This window comes from Coregonus clupeaformis, unplaced genomic scaffold, assembly GCF_020615455.1.
Source record: "Coregonus clupeaformis isolate EN_2021a unplaced genomic scaffold, ASM2061545v1 scaf3345, whole genome shotgun sequence".
Lineage (NCBI taxonomy): Eukaryota > Metazoa > Chordata > Actinopteri > Salmoniformes > Salmonidae > Coregonus > Coregonus clupeaformis.
Genome location: NW_025536799.1, coordinates 35001 through 47993, shown reverse-complemented (window position 1 = coordinate 47993; position 12993 = coordinate 35001). Strand labels below are relative to the sequence as shown.

The window sequence follows — 12993 nt, the reverse complement described above, 5'->3', positions numbered from 1 at the left end:
GGTATAGACATTAACAGGCTGCTGATCCAGTCAGGTATAGACATTAACAGTGTGTTTTGTATTTCAGGCTGCTGATCCAGTCAGGTATAGACATTAACAGTGTGTATCAGGCTGCTGATCCAGTCAGGTATAGACATTAACAGTGTGTATCAGGCTGCTGATCCAGGCAGGTATAGACGTTAACAGTGTGTTTGTATTTCAGGCTGCTGATCCAGGCAGGTATAGACATTAACAGTGTGTTTGTATTTCAGGCTGCTGATCCAGTCAGGTATAGACATTAACAGTGTGTTTTGTATTTCAGGCTGCTGATCCAAGCAGGTATAGACATTAACAGACAGTCGGAGTCGGGGACGGCGCTGCACCAGGCGGCTCTCTGTGGAAAGACTGAGGTGGTGCGACTCCTGTTGGATGTGAGTAGAACTATAACTAACCCTGACCCCTGAACCTTAACCCCTAGCCCCTGACCCCTAGACCTCTAGCCCTGACCCCATGATCTCTAGCCCTGACCTCTGTTTCAGAGTGCCCTAGAGAAACCAGATAATTGTTGTGATGACAACCTGGTAACTTTCCCAGTACGTCTAAACATGTGGGGGGGGGGGGCACAGAAAGAAAGGTAGCTTCATGGTTTTCCCATTAACCTGACTTTGTTGGGTCATGGTACCTCGTTGGCTAGCTGAAAAATGAAAAATGTTAATTTAGAGCCCCTGGATGTATTTGTTTTGATTGATGATTATTGGTTATTGATCCCATAGAGTGGTATCAGTGCGGGGGGTGAGGAACACTCTGTGCCAGACTGCGCTGGACATCGTTAACCAGTTCACCACCACACAGGCCAGCAGAGAGATCAAACAGCCCGAGAGGTAACCCTGACCCCTGACCCCTGAACTCTAACTAACTATACAGGACAGCAGAGAGATTAAACAGCTCCTGAGAGGTAACCCTGACCCTGAACTCTAACTAACAACAGGACAGCAGAGAGATTAAACAGCTCCTGAGAGGTAACCCCTGACCCCTGACCCTGAACTCTAACTAACATACAGGACAGCAGAGAGATTAAACAGCTCCTGAGAGGTAACCCCTGACCCCTGAACTCTAACTAACTATACAGGACAGCAGAGAGATTAAACAGCTCCTGAGAGGTAACCCCTGACCCCTGAACTCTAACTAACTATACAGGACAGCAGAGAGATTAAACAGCTCCGAGATGTAACCCCTGACCCCTGAACTCTAACTAACTATACAGGACAGCAGAGAGATTAAACAGCTCCTGAGAGAGGTAACCCCTGACCCCTGACCCCTGAACTCTAACTAACTATACAGGCCAGCAGAGAGATTAAGCAGCTCCTGAGAGGTAACCCCTGACCCCTGAACTCTAACTAACTATACAGGACAGAGAGAGATTAAACAGCTCCTGAGAGTAACCCCTGACCCCTGACCCCTGAACTCTAACTAACTATACAGGACAGCAGAGATTAAACAGCTCCTGAGAGGTAACCCCTGACCCCTGAACTCTAACTAACTATACAGGACAGCAGAGAGATTAAACAGCTCCTGAGAGGTAACCCTGACCCTGAACTCTAACTAACTATACAGGACAGCAGAGAGATCAAACAGCTCCTGAGAGGTAACCCCTGACCCCTGACCCTGAACTCTAACTAACTATACAGGACAGCAGAGAGATTAAACAGCTCCTGAGAGGTAACCCCGGAACCCTGAACTCTAACTAACTATACAGGACAGCAGAGAGATTAAACAGCTCCTGAGAGGTAACCCTGACCCTGAACTCTAACTAACTATACAGGACAGCAGAGAGATCAAACAGCTCCTGAGAGGCAACCCCTGACCCTGACCCCTGAAACCCTCTAACTAACTATACAGGACAGCAGAGAGATTAAACAGCTCCTGAGAGGTAACCCCTGACCCCTGAACTCTAACTAACTATACAGGACAGCAGAGAGATTAATCAGCTCCTGAGAGGTAAACCCCTGACCCCTGACCCTGAATTCTAACTAACTACAGGACAGCAGAGAGATTAATCAGCTCCTGAGAGGTAACCCCTGACCCCTGACCCCTGACCTCTAACTAACTATACAGGACAGCAGAGAGATTAAACAGCTCCTGAGAGGTAACCCCTGACCCCTAACCCCTGAACTCTAACTAACTATACAGGACAGCAGAGAGATTAAACAGCTCCTGAGAAGTAACCCCTGACCCCTAACCCCTGAACTCTAACTAACTATACAGGACAGCAGAGAGATTAAACAGCTCCTGAGAGGTAACCCCTGACCCCTGAACTCTAACTAACTATACAGGACAGCAGAGAGATTAAACAGCTCCTGAGAGGTAACCCCCGACCCCTGACCCTGACCCCTAACTAACTATACAGGACAGCAGAGAGATTAAACAGCTCCTGAGAGGTAACCCCTGACCCTGAACTCTAACTAACTATACAGGACAGCAGAGAGATTAAACAGCTCCTGAGAGGTAACCCTGACCCCTGAACTCTAACTAACTATACAGGACAGCAGAGAGATTAAACAGCTCCTGAGAGGTAACCCCTGACCCCTGACCCCTGACCCCTAACTAACTATACAGGACAGCAGAGAGATTAAACAGCTCCGAGAGGTAACCCCTAACCCCTGACCCTGAACTCTAACTAACTATACAGGCCAGCAGAGAGATTAAACAGCTCCTGAGAGGTAACCCTGACCCCTAACCCTGAACTCTAACTAACTATACAGGACAGCAGAGAGATTAAACAGCTCCTGAGAGGTAACCCCTGACCCCTGAACTCTAACACTATACAGGACAGCAGAGATTAAACAGCTCCTGAGAGGTAACCCTGACCCCTGACCCCTGAACTCTAACTAACTATCAGGACAGCAGAGAGATTAAACAGCTCCTGAGAGGTAACCCCTGACCCTGACCCCTGAACTCTAACTAACTATCAGGACAGCAGAGAGATTAAACAGCTCCTGAGAGGTAACCCTGACCCCTGAACTCTAACTAACTATACAGGACAGCAGAGAGATTAAACAGCTCCTGAGAGGTAACCCTGACCCCTGAACTCTAACTAACTATACAGGACAGCAGAGAGATTAAACAGCTCCTGAGAGGTAACCCCTGACCCCTGACCCTGAACTCTAACTAACTATACAGGCCAGCAGAGAGATTAAACAGCTCCTGAGAGGTAACCCTGACCCCTGAACTCTAACTAACTACTACAGGACAGCAGAGAGATTAAACAGCTCCTGAGAGGTAACCCCTAACCCCTAACCCCTGAACCTAACTAACTATACAGGACAGCAGAGAGATTAAACAGCTCCTGAGAGGTAACCCTGACCCCTGAACTCTAACTAACTAACAGGACAGCAGAGAGATTAAACAGCTCCCGAGAGGTAACCCTGACCCCTGAATCTAACTAACTATACAGGACAGCAGAGAGATTAAACAGCTCCTGAGAGGTAACCCCTGACCCCTGAACTCTAACTAACTATACAGGACAGCAGAGAGATTAAACAGCTCCTGAGAGGTAACCCTGACCCCTGAACTCTAACTAACTATACAGGCCAGCAGAGAGATTAAACAGCTCCTGAGAGGTAACCCCTGACCCCTGAACTCTAACTAACTATACAGGACAGCAGAGAGATTAAACAGCTCCTGAGAGGTAACCCTGACCCCTGACCCCTGAACTCTAACTAACTATACAGGACAGCAGAGAGATTAAACAGCTCCTGAGAGGTAACCCCTGACCCCTAACCCCTGAACTCTAACTAACTACTACAGGACAGCAGAGAGATCAAACAGCTCCTGAGAGGTAACCCTGACCCCTGACCCCTGAACTCCCTAACTAACTATGCAGACAGCAGAGAGATTAAACAGCTCCTGAGAGGTAACCCCTGACCCCTGACCCCTGAACTCTAACTAACTATACAGGACAGCAGAGAGATCAAACAGATCCTGAGAGGTAACCCCTGACCCCTAACCCCTGAACTCTAACTAACTATACAGGACAGCAGAGAGATTAAACAGCTCCTGAGAGGTAACCCCTGACCCTGAACTCCTAACTAACTATACAGGCCAGCAGAGAGATTAAAACAGCTCCTGAGAGGTAACCCCTGACCCCTGAACTCTAACTAACTATACAGGACAGCAGAGAGATCAAACAGCTCCTGAGAGGTAACCCCTGACCCTGAACTCTAACTAACTATACAGGACAGCAGAGAGATTAAACAGCTCCTGAGAGGTAACCCCTGACCCCTGAACTCTAACTAACTATACAGGACAGCAGAGAGATTAAACAGCTCCTGAGAGGTAACCCCCGACCCCTGAACTCCCAACTAACTATACAGGCCAGCAGAGATTAAACAGCTCTGAGAGGTAACCCCTGACCCCTGACCCTGAACTCAACTAACTATACAGGCCAGCAGAGAGATTAAACAGTTCCTGAGAGGTAACCCCTGACCCCTGAACTCTAACTAACTATACAGGACAGCAGAGAGATTAAACAGCTCCTGAGAGGTAACCCCTGACCCCTGACCCCTGAACTCTAACTAACTATACAGGACAGCAGAGAGATTAAACAGCTCCTGAGAGGTAACCCTGACCCTGAACTCCTAACTAACTATACAGGACAGCAGAGAGATTAAACAGCTCCTGAGAGGCAACCCCTGACCCCTGACCCTTGAACTCTAACTAACTATACAGGCCAGCAGAGAGATTAAACAGCTCCTGAGAGGTAACCCCTGACCCCTGACCCCTGAACTCTAACTAACTATACAGGACAGCAGAGAGATCAAACAGCTCCTGAGAGGTAACCCCTGACCCCTGACCCCTGAACTCTAACTAACTATACAGGACAGCAGAGAGATTAAACAGCTCCTGAGAGGTAACCCTGACCCCTGACCCTGAACTCTAACTAACTATAGGACAGCAGAGAGATTAAACAGCTCCTGAGAGGTAACCCTGACCCCTGACCCTGAACTCTAACTAACTATACAGGACAGCAGAGAGATCAAACAGCTCCTGAGAGGTAACCCCTGACCCCTGAACTCTAACTAACTATACAGGACAGCAGAGAGATCAAACAGCTCCTGAGAGGTAACCCTGACCCCTGACCCCTGAACTCTAACTAACTATACAGGACAGCAGAGAGATTAAACAGCTCCTGAGAGGTAACCCCTGACCCCTGACCCTGAACTCTAACTAACTATACAGGACAGCAGAGAGTTAAACAGCTCCTGAGAGGTAACCCCTGACCCCTGACCCCTGAACTCCCTAACTAACTATACAGGACAGCAGAGAGATCAAACAGCTCCTGAGAGGTAACCCCTAACCCCTGACCCTGAACTCTAACTAACTATACAGGACAGCAGAGAGATTAAACAGCTCCTGAGAGGTAACCCTGACCCCTGAACTCTAACTAACTATACAGGACAGCAGAGAGATTAAACAGCTCCTGAGAGGTAACCCCTGACCCCTGAACTCTAACTAACTATACAGGACAGCAGAGAGATTAAACAGCTCCTGAGGGTAACCCCTGACCCCTGACCCCTGAACTCACTAACTATACAGGACAGCAGAGAGATTAAACAGCTCCTGAGAGGTAACCCCTGACCCCTGACCCTGAACTCTAACTAACTATACAGGCCAGCAGAGAGATTAAACAGCTCCTGAGAGGTAACCCCTGACCCCTGAACTCCTAACTAACTATACAGGACAGCAGAGAGATCAAACAGCTCCTGAGAGGTCACCCTGACCCTGACCCTGAACTCTAACTAACTATACAGGACAGCAGAGAGATTAAACAGCTCCTGAGAGGTAACCCCTGACCCCTGAACTCTAACTAACTATACAGGACAGCAGAGAGATTAAACAGCTCCTGAGAGGCAACCCCTGACCCGAACTCTAACTAACTATACAGGCCAGCAGAGAGATTAAACAGCTCCTGAGAGGTAACCCTGACCCTGACCCTGAACTCTAACTAACTATCACAGGACAGCAGAGAGATTAAACAGCTCCTGAGAGGTAACCCTGACCCCTGAACTCTAACTAACTATACAGGCCAGCAGAGAGATTAAACAGCTCCTGAGAGGTAACCCCTGACCCCTGAACTCTAACTAACTATACAGGACAGCAGAGAGATTAAACAGCTCCTGAGAGGTAACCCCTGACCCCTGAACTCTAACTAACTATACAGGCCAGCAGAGAGATTAAACAGCTCCTGAGAGGTAACCCCTGACCCCTGACCCTGAACTCTAACTAACTATACAGGCCAGCAGAGAGATTAAACAGCTCCTGAGAGGTAACCCCTGACCCCTGAACTCTAACTAACTATACAGGACAGCAGAGAGATTAAACAGCTCCTGAGAGGTAACCCCTAACCCCTAACCCCTGAACTCTAACTAACTATACAGGACAGCAGAGAGATTAAACAGCTCCTGAGAGGTAACCCCTGACCCCTGAACTCTAACTAACTATACAGGACAGCAGAGAGATTAAACAGCTCCTGAGAGGTAACCCCTGACCCCTGAACTCTAACTAACTATACAGGACAGCAGAGAGATTAAACAGCTCCTGAGAGGTAACCCCTGACCCCTGAACTCTAACTAACTATACAGGACAGCAGAGAGATTAAACAGCTCCTGAGAGGTAACCCTGACCCCTGAACTCTAACTAACTATACAGGCCAGCAGAGAGATTAAACAGCTCCTGAGAGGTAACCCCTGACCCCTGAACTCTAACTAACTATACAGGACAGCAGAGAGATTAAACAGCTCCTGAGAGGTAACCCCTGACCCCTGACCCCTGAACTCTAACTAACTATACAGGACAGCAGAGAGATTAAACAGCTCCTGAGAGGTAACCCCTGACCCCTAACCCCTGAACTCTAACTAACTATACAGGACAGCAGAGAGATCAAACAGCTCCTGAGAGGTAACCCCTGACCCCTGACCCCTGAACTCTAACTAACTATGCAGGACAGCAGAGAGATTAAACAGCTCCTGAGAGGTAACCCCTGACCCCTGACCCCTGAACTCTAACTAACTATACAGGACAGCAGAGAGATCAAACAGATCCTGAGAGGTAACCCCTGACCCCTAACCCCTGAACTCTAACTAACTATACAGGACAGCAGAGAGATTAAACAGCTCCTGAGAGGTAACCCCTGACCCCTGAACTCTAACTAACTATACAGGCCAGCAGAGAGATTAAACAGCTCCTGAGAGGTAACCCCTGACCCCTGAACTCTAACTAACTATACAGGACAGCAGAGAGATCAAACAGCTCCTGAGAGGTAACCCCTGACCCCTGAACTCTAACTAACTATACAGGACAGCAGAGAGATTAAACAGCTCCTGAGAGGTAACGCCTGACCCCTGAACTCTAACTAACTATACAGGACAGCAGAGAGATTAAACAGCTCCTGAGAGGTAACCCCTGACCCCTGAACTCTAACTAACTATACAGGCCAGCAGAGAGATTAAACAGCTCCTGAGAGGTAACCCCTGACCCCTGACCCCTGAACTCTAACTAACTATACAGGCCAGCAGAGAGATTAAACAGCTCCTGAGAGGTAACCCCTGACCCCTGAACTCTAACTAACTATACAGGACAGCAGAGAGATTAAACAGCTCCTGAGAGGTAACCCCTGACCCCTGACCCCTGAACTCTAACTAACTATACAGGACAGCAGAGAGATTAAACAGCTCCTGAGAGGTAACCCTGACCCCTGAACTCTAACTAACTATACAGGACAGCAGAGAGATTAAACAGCTCCTGAGAGGTAACCCCTGACCCCTGACCCCTGAACTCTAACTAACTATACAGGCCAGCAGAGAGATTAAACAGCTCCTGAGAGGTAACCCCTGACCCCTGACCCCTGAACTCTAACTAACTATACAGGACAGCAGAGAGATCAAACAGCTCCTGAGAGGTAACCCCTGACCCCTGACCCTGAACTCTAACTAACTATACAGGACAGCAGAGAGATTAAACAGCTCCTGAGAGGTAACCCCTGACCCCTGACCCCTGAACTCTAACTAACTATACAGGACAGCAGAGAGATTAAACAGCTCCTGAGAGGTAACCCCTGACCCCTGACCCCTGAACTCTAACTAACTATACAGGACAGCAGAGAGATCAAACAGCTCCTGAGAGGTAACCCCTGACCCCTGAACTCTAACTAACTATACAGGACAGCAGAGAGATCAAACAGCTCCTGAGAGGTAACCCCTGACCCCTGACCCCTGAACTCTAACTAACTATACAGGACAGCAGAGAGATTAAACAGCTCCTGAGAGGTAACCCCTGACCCCTGACCCCTGAACTCTAACTAACTATACAGGACAGCAGAGAGATTAAACAGCTCCTGAGAGGTAACCCTGACCCCTGACCCCTGAACTCTAACTAACTATACAGGACAGCAGAGAGATCAAACAGCTCCTGAGAGGTAACCCCTAACCCCTGACCCCTGAACTCTAACTAACTACAGGACAGCAGAGAGATTAAACAGCTCCTGAGAGGTAACCCCTGACCCCTGAACTCTAACTAACTATACAGGACAGCAGAGAGATTAAACAGCTCCTGAGAGGTAACCCCTGACCCCTGAACTCTAACTAACTATACAGGACAGCAGAGAGATTAAACAGCTCCTGAGAGGTAACCCTGACCCCTGACCCCTGAACTCTAACTAACTATACAGGACAGCAGAGAGATTAAACAGCTCCTGAGAGGTAACCCCTGACCCCTGACCCTGAACTCTAACTAACTATACAGGCCAGCAGAGAGATTAAACAGCTCCTGAGAGGTAACCCCTGACCCCTGAACTCTAACTAACTATACAGGACAGCAGAGAGATCAAACAGCTCCTGAGAGGTCACCCCTGACCCCTGACCCCTGAACTCTAACTAACTATACAGGACAGCAGAGAGATTAAACAGCTCCTGAGAGGTAACCCCTGACCCCTGAACTCTAACTAACTATACAGGACAGCAGAGAGATTAAACAGCTCCTGAGAGGTAACCCCTGACCCCTGAACTCTAACTAACTATACAGGCCAGCAGAGAGATTAAACAGCTCCTGAGAGGTAACCCCTGATCCCTGACCCCTGAACTCTAACTAACTATACAGGACAGCAGAGAGATTAAACAGCTCCTGAGAGGTAACCCTGACCCTGAACTCTAACTAACTATACAGGCCAGCAGAGAGATTAAACAGCTCCTGAGAGGTAACCCCTGACCCCTGAACTCTAACTAACTATACAGGACAGCAGAGAGATTAAACAGCTCCTGAGAGGTAACCCCTGACCCCTGAACTCTAACTAACTATACAGGACAGCAGAGAGATTAAACAGCTCCTGAGAGGTAACCCCTGACCCCTGAACTCTAACTAACTATACAGGACAGCAGAGAGATTAAACAGCTCCTGAGAGGTAACCCTGACCCTGAACTCTAACTAACTATACAGGACAGCAGAGAGATTAAACAGCTCCTGAGAGGTAACCCCGACCCCTGACCCATGAACTCTAACTAACTATACAGGACAGCAGAGAGATTAAACAGCTCCTGAGAGGTAACCCCTGACCCCGACCCCTGAACTCTAACTAACTATACAGGACAGCAGAGAGATTAAACAGCTCCTGAGAGGTAACCCCTGACCCCTGACCCATGAACTCTAACTAACTATACAGGACAGCAGAGAGATTAAACAGCTCCTGAGAGGTAACCCCTGACCCCTGACCCCTGAACTCTAACTAACTATACAGGCCAGCAGAGAGATTAAACAGCTCCTGAGAGGTAACCCCTGACCCTGAACTCTAACTAACTATACAGGACAGCAGAGAGATTAAACAGCTCCTGAGAGGTAACCCCTGACCCCTGACCCCTGAACTCCTAACTAACTATACAGGACAGCAGAGAGATTAAACAGCTCCTGAGAGGTAACCCCTGACCCCTGACCCCTGAACTCTAACTAACTATACAGGACAGCAGAGAGATTAAACAGCTCCTGAGAGGTAACCCCTGACCCCTGACCCCTGACCCCTAACTAACTATACAGGACAGCAGAGAGATTAAACAGCTCCTGAGAGGTAACCCCTGACCCCTGACCCCTGAACTCTAACTAACTATACAGGCCAGCAGAGAGATTAAACAGCTCCTGAGAGGTAACCCTGACCCCTGACCCTGAACTCTAACTAACTATACAGGACAGCAGAGAGATTAAACAGCTCCTGAGAGGTAACCCCTGACCCCTGACCCCTGAACTCTAACTAACTATACAGGACAGCAGAGAGATTAAACAGCTCCTGAGAGGTCACCCCTGACCCCTGAACTCTAACTAACTATACAGGACAGCAGAGAGATTAAACAGCTCCTGAGAGGTAACCCCTGACCCCTGAACTCTAACTAACTATACAGGACAGCAGAGAGATTAAACAGCTCCTGAGAGGTAACCCCTGACCCCTGACCCCTGAACTCTAACTAACTATACAGGACAGCAGAGAGATTAAACAGCTCCTGAGAGGTAACCCACGCTGGGTATGTGTGTTTTAGCAGTCTGTTTGTGTTGTGTGTAGATGTGTTGTTATGGTATTATAACACTGTGTTGTGTGTAGATGTTATGGTATTATAACCCTGTGTTGTGTGTAGATGTGTTGTTATGGTATTATAACCCTGTGTTGTGTGTAGATGTGTTGTTATGGTATTATAACCCTGTGTTGTGTGTAGATGTGTTGTTATGGTATTATAACACTGTGTTGTGTGTAGATGTGTTGTTATGGTATTATAACACTGTGTTGTGTGTAGATGTGTTGTTATGGTATTATAACACTGTGTTGTGTGTAGATGTGTTGTTATGGTATTATAACACTGTGTTGTGTGTAGATGTGTTGTTATGGTATTATAACCCTGTGTTGTGTGTAGATGTGTTGTTATGGTATTATAACACTGTGTTGTGGGTAGATGTGTTGTTATGGTATTATAACACTGTGTTGTGTGTAGATGTGTTGTTATGGTATTATAACACTGTGTTATGTGTAGATGTGTTGTTATGGTATTATAACACTGTGTTGTGTGTAGATGTGTTGTTATGGTATTATAACACTGTGTTGTGTGTAGATGTGTTGTTATGGTATTATAACACTGTGTTGTGTGTAGATGTGTTGTTATGGTATTATAACACTGTGTTGTGTGTAGACGTGTTGTTATGGTATTATAACCCTGTGTTGTGTGTAGACGTGTTGTTATGGTATTATAACACTGTGTTGTGTGTAGATGTGTTGTTATGGTATTATAACACTGTGTTGTGTGTAGATGTGTTGTTATGGTATTATAACACTGTGTTGTGTGTAGATGCGTTGTTATGGTATTATAACCCTGTGTTGTGTGTAGATGCGTTGTTATGGTATTATAACACTGTGTTGTGTGTAGATGCGTTGTTATGGTATTATAACACTGTGTTATGTGTAGATGTGTTGTTATGGTATTATAACACTGTGTTGTGGGTAGATGTGTTGTTATGGTATTATAACACTGTTTTGTGTGTAGATGTGTTGTTATGGTATTATAACACTGTGTTGTGTGTAGATGTGTTGTTATGGTATTATAACACTGTTTTGTGTGTAGATGTGTTGTTATGGTATTATAACACTGTGTTGTGTGTAGATGTGTTGTTATGGTATTATAACACTGTGTTGTGTGTTGATGTGTTGTTATGGTATTATAACACTGTGTTGTGTGTAGATGTGTTGTTATGGTATTATAACACTGTGTTGTGTGTAGATGTGTTGTTATGGTATTATAACACTGTGTTGTGTGTAGATGTGTTGTTATGGTATTATAACACTGTGTTGTGTGTAGATGTGTTGTTATGGTATTATAACCCTGTGTTGTGTGTAGATGTGTTGTTATGGTATTATAACACTGTGTTGTGGGTAGATGTGTTGTTATGGTATTATAACACTGTGTTGTGTGTAGATGTGTTGTTATGGTATTATAACACTGTGTTGTGTGTAGATGTGTTGTTATGGTATTATAACACTGTGTTGTGTGTAGATGTGTTGTTATGGTATTATAACACTGTGTTGTGTGTAGATGTGTTGTTATGGTATTATAACACTGTGTTGTGTGTAGATGTGTTGTTATGGTATTATAACACTGTGTTGTGTGTAGACGTGTTGTTATGGTATTATAACCCTGTGTTGTGTGTAGATGTGTTGTTATGGTATTATAACACTGTGTTGTGTGTAGATGTGTTGTTATGGTATTATAACACTGTGTTGTGTGTAGATGTGTTGTTATGGTATTATAACACTGTGTTGTGTGTAGATGTGTTGTTATGGTATTATAACACTGTGTTGTGTGTAGATGTGTTGTTATGGTATTATAACACTGTGTTGTGTGTAGATGTGTTGTTATGGTATTATAACACTGTGTTGTGTGTAGATGTGTTGTTATGGTATTATAACACTGTGTTGTGTGTAGATGTGTTGTTATGGTATTATAACACTGTGTTGTGTGTAGATGTGTTGTTATGGTATTATAACACTGTGTTGTGTGTAGATGTGTTGTTATGGTATTATAACACTGTGTTGTGTGTAGATGTGTTGTTATGGTATTATAACACTGTGTTGTGTGTAGATGTGTTGTTATGGTATTATAACACTGTGTTGTGTGTAGATGTGTTGTTATGGTATTATAACACTGTGTTGTGTGTAGATGTGTTGTTATGGTATTATAACACTGTGTTGTGTGTAGATGTGTTGTTATGGTATTATAACACTGTGTTGTGTGTAGATGTGTTGTTATGGTATTATAACACTGTGTTGTGTGTAGATGTGTTGTTATGGTATTATAACACTGTGTTGTGTGTAGATGTGTTGTTATGGTATTATAACACTGTGTTGTGTGTAGATGTGTTGTTATGGTATTATAACACTGTGTTGTGTGTAGATGTGTTGTTATGGTATTATAACACTGTGTTGTGTGTAGATGT

The 12993-nt window shown here is 45.7% G+C and overlaps 1 protein-coding gene across 1 annotated transcript in view; it reads left to right on the top strand.

The window, feature by feature from the left end:
- Positions 1-301: 301 nt before the first annotated feature.
- LOC123489817 (caskin-1-like) overlaps positions 302-12993 on the top strand; it is a gene marked incomplete at its 5' end in the record, with an annotated part of 31787 nt that continues 19095 nt past the window's right edge. The window contains 2 exons of the mRNA XM_045220207.1: positions 302-410; positions 519-572. Coding sequence (XP_045076142.1) covers positions 302-410; positions 519-572 — 163 coding nt within the window. The remainder of the gene's footprint in view (positions 411-518; positions 573-12993) is intronic.